Source organism: Equus caballus, chromosome 17 (assembly GCF_041296265.1).
Source record: "Equus caballus isolate H_3958 breed thoroughbred chromosome 17, TB-T2T, whole genome shotgun sequence".
NCBI classification, from domain to species: domain Eukaryota; kingdom Metazoa; phylum Chordata; class Mammalia; order Perissodactyla; family Equidae; genus Equus; species Equus caballus.
In genome coordinates, this window is record NC_091700.1 from 21,673,658 (window position 1) to 21,697,312 (window position 23,655).

At 43.0% G+C, this 23,655-nt stretch overlaps 1 protein-coding gene across 8 annotated transcripts in view; it reads left to right on the forward strand.

Annotated features, from left to right (window-relative positions):
- TNFRSF19 (TNF receptor superfamily member 19) overlaps positions 1-23,655 on the forward strand; it is a 101,910-nt gene that overhangs the window by 40,985 nt on the left and 37,270 nt on the right. For all 8 annotated transcript variants that reach the window (XM_001490872.5, XM_005601097.4, XM_070240096.1 and 5 more), the window contains one exon: positions 8,479-8,564. In XM_001490872.5, the coding sequence (XP_001490922.2) occupies positions 8,479-8,564 (86 nt within the window). The remainder of the gene's footprint in view (positions 1-8,478; positions 8,565-23,655) is intronic.

Sequence of the window (23,655 nt, forward strand, 5' to 3'; positions counted from 1 at the left end):
AATTCTAAAGTTGTAAGTGCTTCTAGGTAACCATTGGACAGATTCCCCAGATGAAACAGGCAGTTGGGGGTCAGAGTCTATATGAAGAGTGGAGTCAGGGAGGCGTGGGTGGTGATCTGTCAGGAGTGAAGAGGCCTTACGACAGGAGGTAAGAAGGAGAAGAGGCAGAGCAGAAGGTCAGGACGATTTAATGAGTGTAGAGGGGAGCCTGTGTTACCAACCAGAGTCAGAAGAGAGAATTCAGATTTCCTGGAGCTTGGAAACCAGGTTGCATTGCAGAGGCATGACAACCAAACAACAGCATTACTGGAGCAGCCAACATTTAGTATTTATAATGTGCTGGGCACTTGGCTAAGCACTTGCCATGAATTATTTTCTGTAATGTGCACAGTGTCTTAGAAATGAAGAAAGTGATCCTAATAAAGGTTTAAGCTTCCTCAGGCAAGATTGCTTAGCCAGTCTGAGGGGAAGCTTGGAGCCACATCAAGGAATCTAATGCCAGAACTCACGCTCTGAGTCACTGCAGGCAGGACTCTAACTGGGCCTGGCCAGAATATGCCCACAAGAGCAGGGTGGTTTTGACCAAATGGCACAGGCTAGTTCTGGGGCTTTTATTGAGGCTGGATGGGGAGGTAAAGCTCTGCACCTGGAGGACAGAAACAGGGTGGGAAACAGCATTGTGACTATATCAAGTATGTCCTTATGCAATGACTCAGCCCTTGAAGAGGTGCAAAAGTAGGGGTCTAACATCGCAAGCACAAGCAACCAAAAAAAAAAATAGCTGTGTTGAACTTCATCAAAAGTAAAGTGTGCTTCCAAGGATGCCATCAAGAAAGTGAAACGACAACTCACAGAGTTAGAGAAACTATTTGTAAATCATATGTGTGATAAGGGACTCTCTTATCTAGAGTATATAAAGAACTGTTACAACTCAGTAATAAAAAGACAACCCAGTGAAAATGTGGGCAAAGGATTTTAATAGACATTTCTCCAAAAAAGATATACAAACGGCCAAGAAGCTTGTGAAAAGAAGTCGACAGCTGCCAGGGAAATGAAAATGAGAAACACATACCTCACACCTAGTAGGATGGCTATAACCAAAAAGACGATAACAACCGTTGGTGAGGGTGTGAAGAAATTGGAACCCTCATGCACTGTTGATGGGAATGTGATAGGGTGCAGCCACTTTGGAAGGCAGTCTGGCAGTTTCTCAAAAAGTTAAACATAGAGTTATCATGTGACCCAGCAATTCTGCTCTGAGGTATATACCCAAGGGAATTGAGAACACTTTCACACAAAAACTTATACACAAATGTCCATAGCAGCATTATTCATAACGGTCAAAAAGCAGAAACAACCCAAATGTCTATCACCTGGTGAATGGATAAACAAAATGAAGTATACACAAATAATGGAATATTATTTAGCAATAAAAAAGAATGAATTACTAAGGCATGCTATGATATGGATGAACCTAGAAAATATTATGCTAAGTGAAAGAAGCTAGTCACAACAGACCACATATTGTATGATTCCATTTGTATGACATGTCCAGATTAGGCAAATCTATACAGAAAGTAAATCAGTGGCTGTCTAGGGCTGGTGGTTGGGGAAGGTTAGGAAAAAAGGGGGTGACTGCTGAAGGGTACAGGCCTTCTTTTTTGATGTGATGAAAATGTTCTAAAATTGATTGTGCTGATGGTTACACAACTCTGTGAATATACTAAAAATCATTTAATTACATACTTTAAATGAGTAGATTGTACAGTATGTGAATTATATCTCAATAAATCTATTTAAAAAAAAAATAATGGACTATAATCTCAGACCAGAGCTGATACCTGTGAATATCATTACTCAGAGTTTTGACCTTGTGCAGATCTAATCGAGGACCTGAACTGAACATCTGACACATCTCTATTGTTGTTCCTGTTCTACAGATCTGCTAAAAGCAGGTCTGTGCATGTCTGCCCTCTTCGTCTCGGGGGGCAGGGAGAAGAGGAGGTTCACAAGAGATGTGGGGGCTGAGATGCTGCCCAGAGAGAGTGGGGAAAAGCTCAGGATCCAGGGGCTTGGTTTTTGTAAAGAGGGAACCTGGGCGCTGTGCTGCTGGAGGGTGAGAGAGGGTACAGTCTTGCCAGGAGCTCCACCCAACATGCTTCCTTGTGCTTAACCTCCCTTCTTGTCATCTGAGCCCACTGCTTTAGTTTCTGCGATGTTTGCTCATTCTTTAAATAAATGCCTAGATGTGGGAAAGTTAGAAATGAGTAGACATTTGAATTATGTTTCATAGTTTATTTATATGATTAGTTTAAAATTACATCCTTTCTAAGCCAATGTGAACATAAGAGGCAGGCAATAATTGTGTAGTGACTTTTACCCAGGTCATCCAGAGTGTTTTAAAGGTGCTCATCCAGCTTGACTGTGTTTATGTGAAGAAAGCAAATAGTTGAAACCCATTTTACAGACAGGAGAATTGAGGCAGAAAGAAAATAAGCAAATTTGCATATTGCTTCTGGAAAAATGATGCCGAAGTCAGACATAAGATGGGCGTTTTTCTTTCTGGTGCCACTCCTGCCTTCTGCAGCCTCAACCTCACTTGAGTGAGGATCTTCTGCTGCCCACATGGTCAGCCCCAGCAGAACACCAGCTGCTTTTTTCCAGTGGCAGATACGTGTAGAAATGTCTGCCCTCTGTGCCCACAATTTGAGCGATTAGAGGGAGCCGGTGCCCTTGTCCCCAGATATGTTCAATGACTTTAGGCCAATCACTTAGTCTTTCTGACACCCATTCTTCTCACCTATAAGAATATCATCTAATAATAATACCAACCTGCAGAATTCTCAGAAGGATTAAGAATATAATGCTTGTCAAGTGCCTAGCAAAGTGCCCAGTCCATAGTAAGTACTAAATAAATATTTGACGATGTTGCCAAGCAATATTGCTGGGGGCCAGTGGAAGCTTTGCCCGGCTGCTGTTTTCAGAGTGTGGCCAAGGGGTCACTGGCCTCCTCCGTGGCCTCTTGTCCTGTCTCTGCTGAGGAGGCTTGGGCCCAGCCCTGGGAGAACAGCCTGGGCCCTGCCGGGTCTCTGCTGCTTCCACTCATCGTGATGGCTAAGTTATTGAGTGCTCACCATGTGCTGAGCGAGCCATGCAGATTAGTTGATTTAATCATCAGAACCAATCTATAAAGTCCAGATTAATATCATCCCCTCTTTATAAGGAGGAAATTGAGCCTTGGAGTGGATAAATGACTTGCCCAAGGTCACCCAGCTGGTAGGTGCACTGCTGAGCCGCTGTACTGAAGCCCACGGCTGATTTCACAGGGAGGCCTCACCCGGAGCTTCCGTGATTGACTATAATGGCTGCCTCTGCCCATTCTGCGCCCCTCTCCACCCTCACAGCGTGTCAGCCCCCATGCATCTGAAAGCTGCTTGCGTTGCCCTGGTCCGTTTTCTCATCTCGGCTCTCAGTTCCCCTTGCCTAGGGCAAACATGAGCTCTCCTAACGCCACGCCGTTTGTGAGGGCTGGACTTGTACTCTAAGGGTTTGTCTTCTCATTAGCATTTGTTTAGATTCAGTAAGGGGCCATTGCTGTGGCTTGAGGAGAGACATGAACAGTGGGCTGACCAAGCAACCCAAGTCAGGCACTAACAGGAGTAGAGCAGAGAACACAGTTGTCAGTGGTTTCCAGCATATGCACGGAAGAAAATTTGACCTTGACTTGATACTGACACACAGGACGTGGTGGTAACTGCACTCAACCCTGTGTTAAGTGAGATCGTTATATAACCAGAGCTGGACTATGGTGTGTCATCTCCTTGCAGAAATGCATTCATTGATTGAAGAGTTAATGGTCCCCAACCTGGCTTTCTTAAAATAATAGTTTTCAAACACAGTGTTCATTAGGCTAACTAGTGTTATTTGGATTCACTTGAATTAAAAATTCCTCTTTAAATTCAGTGTTGGGGGAAATTTAGGGTCTGTAAGATGTATTTATGTGCTGCCTCTCATCAAACAGTGATTAAGTAAAATTCAGTGTGTTTTCCTTTTGTCTTTTTGACAAAAGCCCAGAGTAAAATTTAAAGTTCAACTATGGAAACCATTTCACCAGATACCTTTATATGTCTCTGTTCTCTTTTATTTAATTTGTAAAATTTGTGTCCTGTCTCACTTGTTCAGGAAGTAAAGTTGCATATGTTCTATGTCCCAAAAACCAGGCCACTCTCAACAAAATAAAGAGAAAGGATAATTTTTAAAGATTTATGAACTTCTTTATCCACTTAAAGTTACATCTTAAAACTCTAATTTCTGCATCTTCATTTTCAAATTGGATAATTTTGACCAGAGCTTTCTAAAAATTAAAAATAAAATGTTTTTGATCATTAGTACATAATTGGTAATTTAGTAATTATTCTGTGCCTTATGATTCTGACCTTAAATATCACTTTGTACTAAGTGGAGAAAGTGAGAGTCAGTTGATGGTTTTGAAAATTTTGTAGCAGTTAGAAAAATGTTGGATTCTTCCATCAAGCCATTGCAATAAAGCAGCTGGCCACCCAGGTTCTGCATGCTTTCGAGTAGTCTCTGTACCGCGGCTATGGCTGCTGTCAGTCACGCCGGGTGTCACCTCTCCTTGTGAGCAGTGGTTCTGTGGAGCCCCCTGAACTGATGCTCCCACGCAGCCTCCTTGTAGTTGCTATTCTAGTTATTTCTGGTTAGATTTCATGGTCATTCAGAACAGATGTGATTGACTCACCTTCTAGCCTCACTTGTGTGAAGGCCCTCAAATTCGTATTTTAATAAATAATATTTTTAACAAATATGTTTTGTTCAGGTGTCAGGGAAAGCTCCGACCTCAAAACTGTTTTGTCACAAGTAGAATTCCTTATTTTAAAAATGTTAAATAACGTCTGCATTTGGTTCCCAATACTTTGCAGTTCCTTAATTTTTAAAAATATTTTAAAGTGTGTATTTCTATGTCAATATTTGCTGTTGAAAATGTTGGATATTACAATTTTTGTTTCACTTTTTGTTTCGCTTATTTACATAGAATGAGTTTTTATTTATAAAAACTATTTTAGACTGTCAATACTTAATCAACTTATAATTTGGCAAGTTTTCTAGCTGAGAGGAAGAGTATTAGTCTGCATATAACAATGTTTAGCCAGAAATACATCTTAAATAAGAAAGCTCCCTTATAGTGTCCTATGATATTTACCTTATTTTTAAATTTTTATGCATTTTTAAATTGTAAAAAATATATAACATAAAGTTTGCCATCTTAATCATTTTTAAGAGTACATTTCAGTAGTGTTAAGTATGTTCACATTGTTGTGAACAGATCTCCAGAACTTTTCCATCTTCGCAAACTGAAACTCTGGACCCATGAAACAAGAACCCCCCATTCCCCTCCCCCGCAGCCCCTGGCGGCCACCGTTCTCCTCCCTGTCTGTATGAATCTGACTGCTCTGGATACCTCATATGAGTGGAATCAGACAGTATTTGTCCTTTTTTGACTGGCTTGTTTCACTTAACATAATGTCCTCAAGATTCATCCATGTTGTAGCATGTGACAGGAGTTCCTTCCTTTTTAAGGCTGAATACTATTCCATTGTACGGTATATCCCATTTTGTTTATCCATTCTTTCTTCTGTGGATGCTTGGGTTGCTCCCACCTCTGGGCTGTGGTGGACCGTGCTGCTGTGAACAGGGGTGTGCGCATACCTCTTTGAGTCCCTGCTTTCAATTCTTTTGGATACAACCCAGAAGTGGAATTGCAGGATCATATGGAGCTTCTATTTTTAATTTTTTGAGGAACTTCTAGACCGTTTTCCATAGCAATTGTACCATTTTACATTCCCACCAACAGTGCACAGGAATTTCAGTTTCTCCACATCCTCACCAACACTTGTTATTTTCTGTTTTTTTTGTCTGTTTGTTTGTTTTTGTTTTTTATAGTAGCCATCCTAATGGGTGTGAGCTAATACTTCATTGTGGTTTTGATTCATATTTCCCTGATGATTAGTGATATTGACCATCTTTTCATGTGCTTATTGACCATTTGTATATCACCTTTGGAAAAATGTCTGTTCAAGTCCCTTCCCATTTTTTAAACGGGTTTTTTGATTTTTGTTATTGTTGAGTTGTAAGAGTTCTTTATATATTCTGGATATTAACCCCTTATCAGATATATGATTTGCAAATATTTTCTCCTATACTCTAGGTTGCCTTTTCACTCTGTTGATTGTATCCTTTTCTTTTCATCTCAGAAGGAACTATTATTATTATAATTTAAAACTTTCTTGTTGGTGTAACTTTTTTTTTTTAAATGAGGAAGATTGGCCCTGAGCTAACATCTGTTGCCAGTCTTCCTCTTTTAGCTTAAGGAAGATTGGCTCTGAGCTTTTTTTAGATATGATGCTATTGCACACTTATTAGACAACAGTATAGTATACACATAACTTTTATATGCCCTGGGAAACCAAAAAAATTTGTGTGACTCGCTTAATTGCGATATTCACTTTGTCTCAGTGGTCTGGAAACCAAACCCACAATATCTCTGAGTTATACCCGTAATTAAAACTAAAAAATATGGGGGCTGGCCCGGTGGCATAGTGGTTGGGGTCATGTAGTTCTCATGCTCTGCTTCAGTGGCCCTAGCACTGCTCATCAAGCCATGCTGTGTCAGGCACCCCACATGTTGAGTAGAGGAATATAAGCACAGATATTAGCTCAGGGCCAATCTTCCTCGGCTAAAAGAGGAGGATTGCTAGCAGATGTTAGCTCAGGGCTAATCTTCCTCAAAAAAAAAAAAATTCTGGAAAAAGCTAAAAAGTATGATGCGATTAAAAAAAAATTTTAATGTTTAATCTCAAGTTAATCAGGGAAATGCAGGTTGCAATGAAAATATACATACTTTAATTAAAAAATACTTTATTGCTAAAAAACGCAAACTGTCATCTGAGCCTTCAGTGAGTTGTAATGTTTTTGCTGGGGGAGGGTCTTGCCTCGAAGTTGATGGCTGCTGACTGATCAGGGTGGTGGTTGCTGAAGCTTGGGGTGGCTGTGGCAATTTCTTAAAGTAAGACAACAATGAAGTTTCCCACATCAATTGACTCCTCCTTTTCGCGAACAATTTCTCTGAAGCATTTTTTTTTTAAAGATTTTATTTCTTTTCCTTTTTCTCCCCAAAGCCCCCCAGTACATAGTTGTATATTCTTCGTTGTGGGTCCTTCTAGTTGTGGCACGTGGGACGCCGCCTCAGCGTGGTTTGATGAGCAATGCCATGTCCGTGCCCAGGATTCGAACCAATGAAACACTGGGCCGCCTGCAGCAGAGTGCAAGAACTTAACCACTCGGCCACGGGGCCAGCTATCTCTGTAGCGTTTTTATAGCATTTTACCCACAGCAGAACTTCTTTCAAAATTGGAGTCAGTCCTCTCAAACTCTGCCACTGCTTTATTAACTGAGTTTATGTCATATTCTAAATACTTTGTTGTCGTTTCAACAATCTTCACAGCACCTTCACTAGGAGTCGGTTCCATCTCAAGAAACCCCTTTCTTTGCTCATCTAGAAGAAGCACCGCCTCATCTGTTCAAGTTTTATCGTGAGATTGCAGCAGTTCAGCCACGTCTTCAGGCTCCACTTCGAATTCTAGTCCTTTTGCTTTTTCCACCACATCTGTGGTTAGTTCCTCCACTGAAATCTTGAACCCCTCAAAGTCATCCACGAGTATTGGAATCAGCTTCTTCCATACTCCTATTAATCTTGATGTTTTTTGACTTCTTCCCATGAATCACCAATATTCTTAATAGTATCCTGAATGGTGAATCCTTTCCAGAGGTTTTCAATTTGCTTTGCCCAAATCCATCACTATGGCAGCTGTAGCCTATGTGGATGATTCTTTACTTAGTTTTGCTTCTCAGGTGTCTTTAAGTGTGTGTGTGTGTGTGTGTGTTCGTGTTCAAAGCTGTTAATCTCTTCCATTCTGGCTCCTGGGTTTCTTGTCAGGCCTAGAAAGATGTCCCCATATCAAGACTGTATAAGTATGTCCCTACATTTTTCCGTTGCTCTACACTTTGCTTGGTTTCTTTGGTCTCTGAATTTCAAATGTTAAAAACTAGCACTTTCTTTATAAGGCGTTTTGTTGTTTAAGTTACAGTAGAAATGCCAGAGACCACCGATTTCGTGTTCCCTCACCAACACTCCTCCCTCCATTAGAAGCGGTGGGGTTGAGCAGAAGCTACAGAGGGAGGTTTAGTGGGATTGATATTTCTTAATCGTTCACTGCATGCTCAGAGGGCTTTCTGAGATGTATCTAAGATACTGTTGTATTTAAGACTTTGAGAACCTTTTTTTTTTTTAACAATAGAAGTGGTAAAGGAGACTGCCAGTAATTTATGACATAAATCTGTTTGTTGCAACTCTGAGCTTAGATGAAAGAGCTAACAAGGATATTTTCCTTTCTCTTCTAGATTTTATCGGAAGACAAAGCTTGTTGGTTTTCAAGACATGGAGTGTGTACCTTGCGGAGAACCCCCTCCTCCTTACGAGCCGCACTGTGAGTGAGCTCCGCGCAAACACAGCCCAAGGGCTCTTGGTCTTTTTTCAAACCTTTCTTCGGTTGGCAAATGGACCAGAATCTGTCTCTGCTGTGGGGCTTTAGAGTGTGCATTCTTTTATCAAGCTTCCAGCAGGACATAAAGCCCCTTTTGTTGTGTGCCTCAGTCAGCAAACTGTGTCCATTGATTTGAATCTCAAAGTGAAATACAGACATTTTGCTGCTGCTGTGCTCCATTCAAACTCTTATCTTCCTTTCTAGATATATAACTGGCAACTCCAGTGAACTAGGTGGTCCAAATCCTCACACATAATGTCTTTGTGCCATGGCCCCCTAAATTCCTGTGCTTTCCCTTCTTAGTCCCCAGACCCTGTCATGTGGTGGCTTCTCTGCCTTTCCAGAGACGTTCCTCTCCGTGAATCACCTGCCCTAATGAACGTATCATTAAGTGGAATCTTAGTTCATTTCACTCACTCCTTCGTTTTTCTCCTTTAACAAATAAGTAAGAAGAGAAAAGTCCATTGCGTGCTGGAAATACAACTGTAAATGAGAAAATTGTGCCTTTTCTTCTTTGTATTAATATTAATCTTTTTGACCATATTTTTCCTTAGATGCAAAAGGTATTTGTTACCAGTTATCAACCTGCATTGATTTTGACTAGGAAGAAGAGTGGCTCCTCACTCTTCCTAGTCCTAAATATAGATCTGGCCCATGAAAGCCCACAGGTAATGGGCCAGGAAAGGATCAGCAGGTGTGCCTCCCCATGCCCTCATGTGCTCAGGGCACGCTTGTCTTTGCTGAGCAGGCCTTTAGTGAGCTGTGCTCCCCCACGCACAAGACAGCGAAGTCCAGGAGGGAGGACGGAGGAGGTGCTTTATTCGTGCCTAGGTTGCTCACGGCTTTCTGAGGAGCATTGGTAATATAAATGTTTATATTTAGTGGTTGTTTTGATATAATATTCAATGCACAGGATTGTCTTCTTGCTTCTTACTGTGACAGAAGGCCCCTCTGAAATAATTGAAAATTATTGCATTCTTTGATAAGGTCAAATAGTGCTTCTATTTCCAAGAATGTCATGGAATTCTGCAGTCCATATTATTATGTCCTTTACCAAAATGCATCGCTTTCTATCCTTCATTTGAAGTGATAGAAAGGCAGAAAAACTGAAGACTCCTTCTAACTTTATACAAATGTATTTTGACCCTCCTCTTTATAATACTCAAACAGTCACCAAATAAATCATGCAGTTAACAAATGCAGTATTGAATGCCTGTTATGTATTAGTCATAACCCAAACTGTTTTAGTTAATTTTCTCGATAGTCCATCATCAGCCCGCATTCGTCAATGAGGACACCAGCTCCAGAGGTGAATGCCTTTCCATTGTTGGCTGGTAGTTAGCAGAGACAGTAATCAAACCCCAGTCTGTCTAACTGCAAAGATCGTGCTTTTTCTGCTTCACTCTGCTGTCTTCTGAGACAACCGAGCTGTCTGCTCTGCCCTCCCTTGGCTGATGGCAGCCCACTGCATGTTGACTTTTTCTTGTGTTGTTTGCTTTAATGTTCATCATCTAATGAAACTCTAAAAGGGTAACGTAGAGGAGACACTGAAAGAGCCACTTTATGCTACACAGCCCATAAAAGGACGCGTCCTCGCGCCAGTTAAAACAGAGCAGCAGCCCGGTCTTGCCCGTGGGTCAGCTCAACCGTCATTTTGTCCAGAAGGCGAAGATTATGCAGTTTGTCCCCAACTACCATGAAAAGATTTAGAAAAGAAATTGGTATTGCCTAGTTTACGGTTGGAAAGTACGAGGGGTTTTTTTCCCCTTTAATTTATTGGGTTTAAATTTAATATAATCTAGTCATAAGTCTGAGGCATTGGAATTTTTTGCCTTTGGGGTTCTGACTAAGCTTGGATGTCATAAATCAGCCTTTAAACGTAGATTTCACATTTAAATTTTAATGTCTCGTAAAGCTCTAAGTAAGTTGTAATTTGAAAAGAAAATTAACTAGTTTAATTTATATGAATAGCTAGCTCTATTTCTACCTATGAGAAACTTTTTAGAAAGCAAAGAAAATAAATTATTTCTCGAAGTCAGAAATGCAGTGTGCAAGCTCATAGCCTTTCGAATCGTGAAACAACAGTCTGGCGGTCCTCGGCGAGCCTGGGTCCTTATCTCTGCAGAGGAAGGTTTGCTGCCTTTGGCATGGTTCTTGGGAATAATTCCAGAACACAACTCATCTCCTCAAAGGAGATCGTGAAGGCTTGGGGGGAAATTATGTAAGGCGCCTCCTGTTTTCATTTCTTCTACCTTGGGCTTTTCAGCTCCTCCACAAAGAACTGCCTCTTCAGGGATTTCTCCCCCTCGGGAGTCCTGTGTTATTTAGACTCTTAGCCATAAGAAAGTGTCACCACTCAAGCTGCCTCAAGTAATGGGGTTTGTTTCCAGGATACACATGGTAGTGAGAGAGTCTGAAGGCCCCAGAACCCAGGAGGAGCCCTTGCTCGGGACCCCGGCAGCCCTGGGGCCCAGGGCCTGTAGCCCCCCTGGTGCAGGAGGCTGGGCGCCCTGCCTGGAGCTCCGTGTCAGCACCAGCAGCTGCAGTCTCAGCCTGCAGGACTCTGGGTACGACTCCTGGTTTTCCCTCATACTTTCGGCCAGCAGCTTTGCTGTCTTCTTCCCTGTGCAGGCTCCTGAAGCAGAGACTCTGATTGGTCTAGTTAAACACCATGGTCCTATGAGGCAGAGCCTTTTTCACTTCTCAGTTGAACAAATATTTGAGTGCCTACTGGGTGCCAGGCACACAAGGGAGAACAGATAGACCCCTGTCCCCTTCTTCATAGAGTTTAGGGTATAGTGGGGGCATTGTCAGCTGCTCCACATTAAACAGTGTTCAGACACTACACACGTGGATGCAACACTGTGACTGATCAGCTCCGTGCCTGGAAGGATCCCCGGGGCTCCAAGAATGTATGATGGGTAATGACGCAGCACTATTAGGGAAGGCTTTCCCAAGCTGCGACTTGTGACCTGTGATCTAAAGGATCAGCTCGAGGAGGGTGAGCCCAACAAGGAGACTGACAGAGGGGCCCAGAAGTCTGAGGAAGCCCGGAGAGCGGAGTGTCCTGCAGCGTTGGATGCTGTGTGCCAGCCGAGTCAGTTGACCCTGGAACTGGCCTTGGGACTCAGCACCCTGGAGGTCTTTGAGGACATTAACAAGAACCGTTTTAGTGATGGAAGCCAGGTTACAGTGAGATGGGAAGTTCACGTAAGGGGAGGAGTGTGACGATTATAGACACCTCTGTCCAGATGTTTGCCTGTGAAGGAGTAACAGGGCGATGTGTGGAGTGTGCACACAAGGGAGCAGTTTGTTTAATTTCATTTTTTTAGGTGAGAGACAAATCTGCCTGTTCGAAGGTTGCCGGGAAGGACCCACTTGAGAGAGGTTGACTGTTTTATATGAGGGAACAAAAGAATGATCAGTCAGGTAAGGTTTGCGTAGGTGTGGCGTTAACCTCTCTGGAAGGAGGGCGAGCTCCCTGCTGTAACCGGGGAAGGAGGGCGCAGGGCAGATGTGCGTGGGCTTCACAGTCAGTGGCAGGCGGCGGGAGGTTCCTCTGCTTGGCTTCTGTGTATGTCCAGTAGGAGGCACCGTGTTCTGCCAAGTGAGTCTGGAAGCAAGGAACTCAGGCTGGAAGAGCATAGGGGTCTCAGGTCCTCGTTACAGAGAGTGGGAGGGAAGTCGATTAGAGAAGACAGTGGGTGTCCCAGTAGCAGCGAGGGTCCAGCTGAAGTTTGTAGTCATGGTGAGGCATTGTTTGCTTCTCATATGGTGTCTCCAGGGGCTTCTGTGCGGGGATGACTCAGGCCGCCTCTAAGCTGCCCCAAGATGCGTGTGACTTGTAACCCAAACGTGCAGCTTATAGCAAGCTACAGACAAGTCTTTGAAAAGGATGACTGTCTAAGTGTTAATCACACGAGAATAATTTTAAATGGATGTAAATACATTTTCTCACATAATCCCTGAAGCAAACCAAAGTAACAAGAAAACTCAAGATTGAAAACTTCCCACGTTTCTGTCAACTCTCCCAGGGGCCACCCCACATCCATGCTTGTCTGTAGCTGGTGTAACTTTGGCAGGTGACTTAACTCCCCTGTGGCTTGGTTTGGGCCATAAAATAGGGTGACCCCTCCCTGCTAAGGTTGTTGTAAGTACGAAGTAGTCAGTGCATGTAAGTCGCGCAGCACGGTGTCTGGCACGCAGGGTCCCCAGTCTACTGGCTCCCTTCCTGCCCCTTTTACCACAGTGCTTCTTTCTTAGATCGGATCTCCTAGCCTTTAGGGGGAGTTGCTGTCTTGAGAAAGCACCAAGTGATGGCCCAGAGGTGTGGTGTTTAGCAGGGGCCGTGGTTCAGAGAACAGCAGTGAGCTAGCACTCCACAGGAAATGGCATAAGGGGAGACGGGAAACTCTGGCCATCAGATAACTAATAGGTTCTCTACAGCTCAAATTTGTAATAAAGGATGTCAAATTAGAAGTTCCTGTCTTTGTAAGGTAGACCTGTATCCCTTGTAAAGTGACTTCAAAAACGAGAAAGAAGTTTCTATCCCTCATGACCCTTTACGCTATATCAGCCCAGTCTTAAGAAGTCCTTAAAAAGGTGGCATCTGTTAGAGGCTGTGGAGCAGAGTAGAACACAGTGTAAGATCTGCAGCCAGAAGTTTTGGATTCGCATGTAGGCTCTGCCCTGTAGCGATGGTGTGACCTTGGGTAAATGTGTCACCACTTCATACCTCCACTTACTCCTTGGAAAAGGGATAATCATGCTGGTATTGGCAGATTTTGGATTGAAATAGTCACCCAGAAACATGCCTGCTGCAGAGTGAGCTCAGTAATGCCTCTCTCCCTGCTGGCCTGCCTTCTTCCAAAGGATGGCTGCATCCGCCCAGCATCCCCTCGGCCCCGCCCCGCCCTGCCCCACCCCAGGTGTGCTCTTTGGAAATGGGTGGCTGGGAGTTGTCCCATATGGGGAGGAGCTCATGATGCAGCTGGCTTTGGTGTCTGTCTTGCTGGCCCTCACCTCCACTGGGGAGTGAGCAGGGAAGTGGACCTGCAGAGAGAGGGGCTGCAGTGGGTTTTTGTGTCTGATTACTGACTGGCTAGAACACCAGGCTGAGAGACCCTACTCAGGCTGGTCTCTTCCCTCTCTGTCCCATTGCCCAAAGCCTCACACCCCATGCCCAACCAGCACGAGCTTTAAGCTTCCCTTGCCTCAAAACAATGATGTGTGTGTGAATATAACCAATTAGTCCACCCATATCCTCTGTCAGGTCACGAGTAGCGTTAACTTGTGAGAATGACCAGTTGGGCATGGAGCACGGGGTTGGTTGATGACATCACTGTAAATGGCAGATAAATGAAAGGCACTCTTTACGTGGAAATCCCTGCTTCGGGCTTTCTCCCCATTGTCTCCTCACATCCTAATAATGTGCACCCGTTTAGAACGTTAAGGAGAAACACACAAGAAATTTTAGGAGAACCATATCCTGTCCCGGGTTTGATAAGAGATGCAGATTTCATGTGATTTCTTTTAGCAATGTTTACTTAATGGGGAACAAATACTGTGGTTGGAACAAATGGTTTTGAAAAAAGTCAAAGCAGTTTTCACCGAGTACAGCTTTATTTGAGTGTGTTTAACCTAGATGTTTGCTTTGTTCCTGGGGGCTTTGTAGAACACGCCACGTGATCCTAAAGAGATAAGCGATCAGATAAGTCCCTGTGTGGGGGAGAAAGAAAAGCGGGAGCTATGTTGACCTGCAACTTATTAGGAATTTTACATGGCTTAATACTCTCAGAAGACAGCAGGTCTCTGCACCAATAAGTAATGAACCACATTATTAAAAAAATGGTTATTTTCCAAAGGAAACTTTAAAATATCTTCTAGGTAATGAATAAAAGCAATTTCAAAATAAACTTTTAAAAGAAATATTTGCTCATTAAAGATGATTTTTAAAGGTTAGTAGAAAAAAGGACGGGAGAACACTGTAAACAAAACATTGCCGGCATTTGAACCACCCAAAACAAAAGACAACACTTTGATGGTTTTCTTTCGTCTTTTTTCTATCTGTACCTCTGATTTTTAAAAAATAGATGTAATTATGCTGAACATACTATTTTATATCCTTTTTCCACTTTAAATTTTTTTTCACACACTATTTTCTAAGCCTTACTGTAATGATATTGTGGAGTAAAGTATCATGTAGGTGTTTGGACCGCAGTTGGGTTTTGAGGCTGCTGCTGTTCACATCTCTGCAGGATCTTTTAACGGATTGATGCCCACGGCGTGTTTGCCTGTCTGAAGGTACTAAGATTTTTGTCTCTTGATAGGCAGTGCTAAATTATGTTAAAGTAAGGGTGCCTAGTAAACACCTCTTTTAAAGAAAACAAAAACAAACTTAAAAGGAAATAAACTGGAAGTGTTTTGAAATCAATACCAATATGAGTCTTCAGGTTTTCTTCAAAGGAAGCAGGAGAGGAGAGGGAGGGGGCGGGAGGAGAAGCAGTGGCTCATGGTAAGAGTTTCACCTGAACGCTTTAGCCCCTAAACTCCGAGGTTAAGAAGGCAGCTTCCTGGTGCTCTCCCAGCACCCAGTTCTCCCGTCCTGGAGTACTTAAACATTTGCTGCCTCTGATCAGAGTGAATGACTGGGTAACGGGTTCCGGAAGAGATGCATGTAACCCAAAAGTGTTTTACAGTTGCTTTAGAAACAGTATGTGATTCTTACTGTTCCTGTGTGTTTTTTGTTTATGTAGCAGTGTTCTTCTGACGAGTTTGCTAATACTTAGTGGTCCGACTTTCCAAAGTACTTACTGGATCCTCTGTAGGATGGGTCCACAAAGCCGCTGTGTTCTAATTAAGGGTTCAGTTTACTGAGGGTTTTCAAGTAGTCTGTGGTCCTCAGGCCAAGACTCCTTAAGTGTCTGGCCAGGGGTTGCTGCCCTGGGTTGTGTCGATGGAGCCGACTTTGGGCACTGTTTCAGGAACAGAGGAGGGCCCCTCTGCCTCCTAAACAAGTCGATAATGCAGTACAGAGGGGAGCGTCTTAAAGAGAAGTCTCAGACATTTAGCTCTTTCCTGTTAAACAGAACTTAGGGAATAGGAGGACAACGAGATCAAAGAGAACTCAGCACAGACAGAACAGCCCATGGCTTGTGGCAGACAGATTATGAAGCCAGCCCTCCCCTGTGACATTTGAAGCAGAGATTTCCTCTGCTGTTCACTAGTTTATTTGTTGGTTTAAGAACCATTGCTCTTCTCTTCCTTCCGCTCTCTACAGTTCCCCACTTTCCTTTAGTATCTCCCTTTCTTTTTGTCAATGTTACGTGATTTCATTATTTTATTGAAAAACAATCTAAAATAGTAGTAGTCAAGATCGCTTACGTGGAAACCAAAGAAACAGAAATCAGCCAGGTCCCCCTGCAGAGTCCCGGCAGGAGAGTGCTCTGCACAGAGGAACGTTTTCTAAGCCCTCCTGTGGAATCCATTTATTTTTTAATATAAGCATTGCTATGCCAAGCAAGTGAGCCACGGTGCAGGGAAGGAGAGGCGAGCAAGAAGCTAACAATGAGGGATGGATGCCACAAGAAGTGAAAGGGCAGCCTGCGGTCCAGTGGGGAGGAGTCGGAGACACCGCAAAAAACAGCCACAGGAACTCCAACCACACTGTAATTTTGTGCCATTGAGCACAGAGCAAACAGACCTATGCAGCCTAAGGACTGACCTCTGAGCTTTTCTCTCTAATACCGCTGGGAGGATAATGACAGTTCTCATTATTATTCTGGACCCAAAAAGAAGTGGGAGGGATGATCAGATTACATTTGTTCAAGTCTTCTTAAGAAAGCAGGAAACTGTTGTAATTGATTTTAGAATGATTTCCTTAGAAAATAATCCTTTTTAAAGCTGATTTGCTTATCAAGGCACACAGCTGTTATCTAAAAATAGGCTGAAAATTTGTTATAGCAAACTCCTCATTTTCTGAGGATGTTGAGAAAAACAGCTGGGCACTTTCAGTGTCTTGGCCTCTTTAGAGAAAAAGAGCGCTATAAATGCAACTGCTCTGTGTGATTATTTAGCTATTTCAAATATTTATCTTCACATAGCCCTGGTTTCACTGAAGTTGTAGAAATCAAAAATTCTCAAAAGAAAAAAAGTGTCTTAAACTCACATGCTCTGCATTCATTCTTGTCTCCCAATGTAAAACCGATATATATTTGTAAGCCATTAACTTTGTTCCAAGTAGAAAAAAGGGAAGTTTAAATGCCTTGACTGCGTCGGCTGCAGCGCCCCCTGAATCCGGGATGCTGTGGAGCGTCCTGAGCTAGAGGCACGGAAGGAGCCCAGAGCCTTTGATCCGAGCACGCGGCAGTTGATGATTACCCAGTCAGCTCTGAACGTACTTCTCTGCCTTTCTCTTTACTCTCTTTTAGACATTTAAAGTCACTGAGCTGGTTTAAATATTTACTCACGAAGAAACAGGTTGTGGTTTGTTAAAGGCCATCACTAAATTAAATGAATGTTAGATTAAGTACAGTTTATTTTAAAAAATATAGTCTAGCAGGCCTGTTTCATTAAGTTGTGGACTTTTACAAATGGCACAGTGATTTGTGTGCGTACTCATTAAATGCTTAAAATAAATAAGTTTGGATAAAACAATCCAACAGTTTGTGCCAAACCTGCAGTGGACGTACTCAAAGCCTAATCTTAGAGATCCCTGCGTTTCTTACAGCGGAGCACTCCTTCTCGTCCGGTGGTGTGTTAGGGCTCACGCTCCCCCAGGGCCCAGTCCTGGCCTTCTGGGCCCCCTTCTCAAGGGGACTGGAATATGTAGCCTTCACCAGTGGGCTGGATCCCTTTGTCTTTAAACATGAGTGAGTGCCTGGCCACTTCCAACATCAACTGCTTAAGGAAGGGAGTTAATTTGAGGAACATCGTTTTGAGGAGGGAAAACAGAAGCAACAGGAGAGTTTAAAATAGCAGACGTTTGTTAAATTCTGAAGGGTACCAGACACTTCATCTGCATTTCTCAGCCGCCCTGCAGTAATTCTTGGCCGTGAGCATACCTGATGCCCTCACTCCACAGCTGGGAAGCAGTCACAGGGACCAGGAGACAGCATTCAAACCTGAGTGGGCCTGCAGCACAGATGCGCTGAGCTCAGTACTGCCTCTCCAGGTGAACTCAGCAGGACCAGGAATAAAGGAGTTTAAAAATAATTTTAAAATTAAGGGGAAAAATTTGAAACTATAAATAAAATGTAATTGAGTCATCCTACTTGAAATAATAGCGTAAAATAACTCAAAGGTTGCAAAAGATAGTAGAAAGTAAAAATTGGAAGCCTGAAGTCACATATCAAACAGGACTTAATTTTTAATTTTTTTCTTTTTTGGTGAGGAAGATACGCCATGAGCTAACATCTGTGCCCATCTTCTTCTATTGTATGTTGGATGCCACCACAGTGTGGCTTGAGAGCAGTGCTAGGTCTGTGCCTGGGATCTGAACCCACGAACCCCAGGCCGCTGAAGCGGAGTGCATGAACTTAACCAGTACGCCACCAGGCTCGCCCCCCAAACAGGGCTTAGTTTTTTTAATGATAAGATCCCACTTCAAGTGTTTAAAGTATTATTTTAACTGCTTCACTTACTATTTTGACCATCTTGGAGAAATTAAGTATTCATGAGAGTTTTGCCTACATTGTGAATCATGTAGCCATTTTTTAAATTAAATACTCAAGAAACATCTTTTCTTGATACTTACACAATTATAATTAAAGGGAGGAAGTGCTTTTTTTTTTTTAACTGTTGCAAAATAAATTTGTAAATTTTATTGAAATGTAATTGATGTACAAGAAGAGGCACCAGTTTAAGTGTACAATTCATTGGGTTTTGACAGATGTATACTCCTGTGTAATCATCTCCCCAGTGAAGATGTAAAATGTTTCTCTCATCTCCCCCAAAAGGGAAGTCGTTTTAAGCAATGACTTTGGAATGGCCTCAGAAGTGTTCTCTTTATCTTATTTACCAACTGTCTTGAAGACACGGTTTGGACATCTTTTTGTTCTCTTGAATTTTTAAAAACTTATTAATGTGTACATTAGAGTTTTCTGTCTATGTTTCATTTTCTATCAAGCGACCACAGGGTTATGGTATGAAATGTTGAATTTTGTCTTTAAATGATTTTCTGCAAAATCTTTAGTATCAAACTTAAAAAATTCATTGAAAAATCAGTCAGTCACTCCTGGAAAGCCTTCCAGTGGTCATAAGAGGCATGCTTTTCCTTAAAATGAGAAACATTACATTTTAAAATCCTTGGCATCAGGCTGTTGAACTGTGGAAGCAGGTCGGGGGCCACTTTCGACTGCCTGGTGCTGGTCTGGATATCAGCAGCAGGCATCAGAAAGGTCTCTCTCCTACGTTGTGCATCACCCGCCTTCAGGCTGCCCTCTCATTCGCTGACAAGTGTATCGAGTGCCTACTCTGAGCACTGATGTGGGCACTGGGGACCCTGCAGTGAAAAACACACACTAGATTCCCAGTCCTCCAGGAGATGACGTTCCAGTGCTCCCGAGGAGGGGTAGTATAAAAATACGGTGGTCAGGGAAGGCCTAGGACAGGGCCCTGGAGGAGGGAAGGAGGGAGCCAGCCGTGGGCAGAGTGTGCAACACACTTAGCAGAGGCTGGAGCCCAGTGGGTAGAGTGGAGGGGCTTGGACCAAGTAGGGCTTGTAAGCCATTGTGAAGACGCGGGTCTTTATTCAGAGGGAACTGGGAATGTGAGCTGACTTCAGTTGTAGAAAGACCCTTCTGGCTACTGCTGAGAACAGACTGCAGGGAGCAAGGGGAGCAGTAGGGAGGCGAGGCGCACAGCGTTTGCATCCGACACAATAAACGTAGCTCTTTGAAGAATGGACTTTCCACCCTTTCTCAAGAGTTAATTATTTAATTTATTTAATTTAATTAATTTAAATACTTTTAATTTATTTAATTATTAGTTATATTAATAGTATAATAATATTTGTTGTATTTTGCTTGCTCTGTGCGATGTGAAAGAAAATTAAAGAAGAACATGGTTGATCTTTTTTCTAAACTCGGGCAAAACACCAATTTGAAAGAGGTTAACTTAGGATTTTTTACATCATACCATAAGATTTCAATTCATCATAAATATTTTCTATTATTTTAGATGCTGAGGGCACAGATAAAAATCTGAAAAATAAAAGGGAGTTTCTCTCTAACTTCTAATGCCAATTAGCACCACGAGGCACTTGCACAGAACTCCTTCGTTTGGTCATCGCGAGACTGACGCAAACCAGGATCTGCGTGGTGTTTTTCATGAATTCACTTGTTTAGTCTTCACAATGGAGAGGGCTTGATTTTGAGTCTGGTCCTAATACCTAACTTTCAGGCAAGTTTAGCTTTTCTGTGTCCCAGGTTTTTCGTGTACCAGGTGAAGATTCTAATAATTGCAAAAGAGTAAATAAAGCCTTGGTGAAATTCCTGAATCGGCTTCATTTTCCAATCCTCAGGAAAACTGTGCTCCTTCCAACCCAATCCACAGTTTTGTTCTTTTTTTTTTTAAAAGATTTTATTTTTTCCTTTTTCTCCCCAAAGCCCCCCAGTACATAGTTGTATATTTTTAGTTGTGGGTCCTTCTAGTTGTGGCATGTGGGACGCTGCCTCAGCGTGGTCTGATGAGCAGTGCCATGTCCGCGCCCAGGATTCGAACCAACGAAACACTGGGCCGCCTGCAGCAGAGCGCGCGAACTTAACCACTCAGCCACGGGGCCAGCCCTCACACAGTTTTCTTCTTTACCATAAGTTCTGTCATTTGTAAAATAATAAATTAATAACAATATCAATAATACTGGAATAGGAGATAGCAAGAAACACTGTCGAAATCCAGATTTTCTTTTCAGTGCAGACCCAGCCATATGAAACTATGCATAGACATACACACATTTTTTTCTTAGTTGAAAATTAATGGGCGGAAATAATTTGAGTTTTATCATCTTAGAATAATTTCACAGAAGATTACTTCTTTAAATACTGAAGTAAGGTAAATAAGAATTATCCACTTTACTAATAACAGGGAACCTGAGCATTACAGGATGCAGAGTCCTCAGGTGAAAGCGTGCATATCTCGTGCCCTCGCCAAAGATGAGGGAAATGCAGTCTGCGCTTTCACAGGGACGCGGGGTGGAGGGCCCCGTGTGGAGCCGGCGCTCAGAGGGTTAGGTGGAGTCCGCTCCGCAGCAGGGGGCGTAGCTTTGGCCCAAGTTTCGTATCTTTGTTCCAATTCCCAGATGGCAGCCGTGTCTGTTAGTCCCAATTGAAGCAAAACTATTTTTGAGCTTGTGTATCCTTCAGCACAGATGTTCAAGACCACAATAATGTGTTTCTTTTATGGTGTCTTTTCTGTTTCTTGCAGTAAAGTTTAAAAGCTTCCTTGTTTCATAAGTCAAATAAACACAGCAAGACCTTATAGAACTGTGGGATAATGAAAAGAAGAAAAACATCCTTGAAATCAGAAAAAGATTCTTTTGCTTTATCATATTTGCAGAGAAATACTATAGACAATCTGTTGCCATTTTGTGGATTATAATTTTTTTCAGTGTTAATTATGGTATTTATCGTAATTAAGGAACCAAATAGTTATACTTATAATCCACCAAGTGCCAAAGAGAATCTAAAGTAATGAGCTCGCTCCTGGCATAACAGACTTTCTCTGCACAGTGCATGGCAGGAAAAGTCTCCAGTCAACCCCGGAGCCTGGACTGTGGGCTGCGATGGCCTCTTGTTCACCTCCCTCCCTGGCCAGCCACTCTCCTGTGATAACTGCTTTCTCTGTCTTTCCTTCTTGCTTTTTCTCTTAGAGACATGCGTGATAATATTTGGCCTACACCATCTTGGTGGGGAACAGATCTCTAGGCCAAGTTATCTGGAAGCAAGGTCAAGAACAGCAAAACTAAGTGTGTTGAAGCAGTTTACCATGCCTCAGCTGCCGTGACCTTCAGCCTCCCAGTGTCAGGGTCCCTACCCAGGATTTTCTCCCTTCTGGGCATGCTTCTACCTGTCGAGTTTAAACTTCGGGATCCCCTCTGACCTCCTGCCCTTCAGACCACTCTCTCCCCACCTCCCCGGCCTTCGGCCTTCGTGGAGGCCTCTCTATATGTTGCCAGCCCGAATCGCTCCTCCGTCACCCCAGCACCTCTCTCAGTGACGCTCCTGACCCTCTGCCTGCTCACCTCCCGTCTCGCCTGCTCCGGTCCTGTCGCTGGGCTGCCGAGTGCCCTTGAATCTTGTCCCCTTCACTTTTATCGTTGGATTTCTGATAGTGCATTCAGTGACATATGTAGGAAACTCTTTACCTTGTCCATTTATAATTTTCTTTTGCCGTGTTAAGAAGAAGTACAGCTGTTCAGTTCAATGCCTTATAAATACAGTTAAATTTCTCTTTCTGGATAGAAACATTCACATTTTATACTAATAAATAAAATGCAAAGCCCAATTTAAAGAAATGTTTAAAAACTCTTCCCCACTCACAGTTGGTAACAGTCACTGGTAACTGAGTACGCAATCGGCTATTGGTGCTCGTGGGTGATGACAGGCTTGTCCAGGACCCCAGCTCACTCCACAGTTCCTTCTCTTCCTCTCACCTCAGGAGCCACACCTGTGCTCAGCGTATCCATACCCTGGGTAGATTTGTCCTCCCTGTGCCCCTGGTGTCTCCCTGCCAGTGTTGGGGAGCAAACCATGAAAGATGATGGCTCTCAGAGCCCACACTTGGTCTCTATTTCATAGGCAGCTCCCCAGCCAGTACTGTGTGGTCCAAACCAGACAGGGTCCTGTGACCAATTTGGCCAGCAGGGCAGTGGTCTGGATGCCCTGACCTGGGAGCATGCTGGCCCCTTAGGAGCCGTGTAGTTGAGGAGGAGATGATACACGAGGACTAAGGTAGTGACTATAGGGAAGGAGATGAGGCTAGAGATCCAAGTATTTGGAAAGACCATTTTCAAAGCAGTGTATACTACAGGATGTGAAAGGATATGCTGAAATCATTATTTTTTTTAGCAATTGAAATAACAAGGTACTTACCACTGCAGTCAGAATAAATGATGATACTGTGATTTTTCAGCTTAGGAATAAAACAAAACTATATTGGCACAATAACAATGCTTTGTACTTAAGTTATTAAGTACCGGCAACTTACTTTATAGCTTAGAAGGTGTTTTCGCTAGTCTAATACACTGGGGTGGTGACGAATGAGGCAGTGGAGAGAGTGCTGGGTGGTGCTGTCTTAAAGGAGAAAGGAGCTGGGCTGCCTAAAAGACTCTGTTCAAACATGCTGTGTGAGGCCATTTATTTAGTTGGAGGAGGTTTGCAGTGGAAAATAATGGTCTCAGTTGGACAGGGAACCAAGCCCGTGTCTACACACACCAATTAAAGGCTTGGTGACTTCGGCCTTATTTTTTAAAATCAGTTTTTGTAACCACACAGGTTAGTAATCCAAGTCAGAAAATATAGCTAACTGTGTTGATGAGAGTGGGAAACTGCCAGATTTCTACTCAGCTTCATGCTGTTAGCTTATTACCAAATAAATGCGATCCCAGACTTCTTGGACTACCAAAATGTACCCAGTTCTGAGTGAGAGTTTGATTCTCTCCAGGTAAAAATAAGAAGATAAAGTCAAGGAGAGAGAAGAGACGTAGGGTCAAATATCACCAACACTGGATAGAAGCTTCCATTGGTCAGTATATCTTTTTGGTTATAAATGCTGTGCTGGGCCAGAAGGTCTTCCAGTCTCCTTTCTCCTCACTCTCTCTCCTCTTTGCTTCTCCTCCTCTCAAATAGGAGTGTTTCTGTTCTCGTGTTGACAATCCAGAATGTCTAAGTGTTCATCCGAGTGTCACCAACCCACCCTCATGAATGAATGAAGTCACAGTAACTTGCCCATGAAGACAGATATCACATGTCCATGTAACTGATCCTTTTTTCTGCCATAATTTTGCAGTAAAGGAAGACCATTTAAATATTGGCAG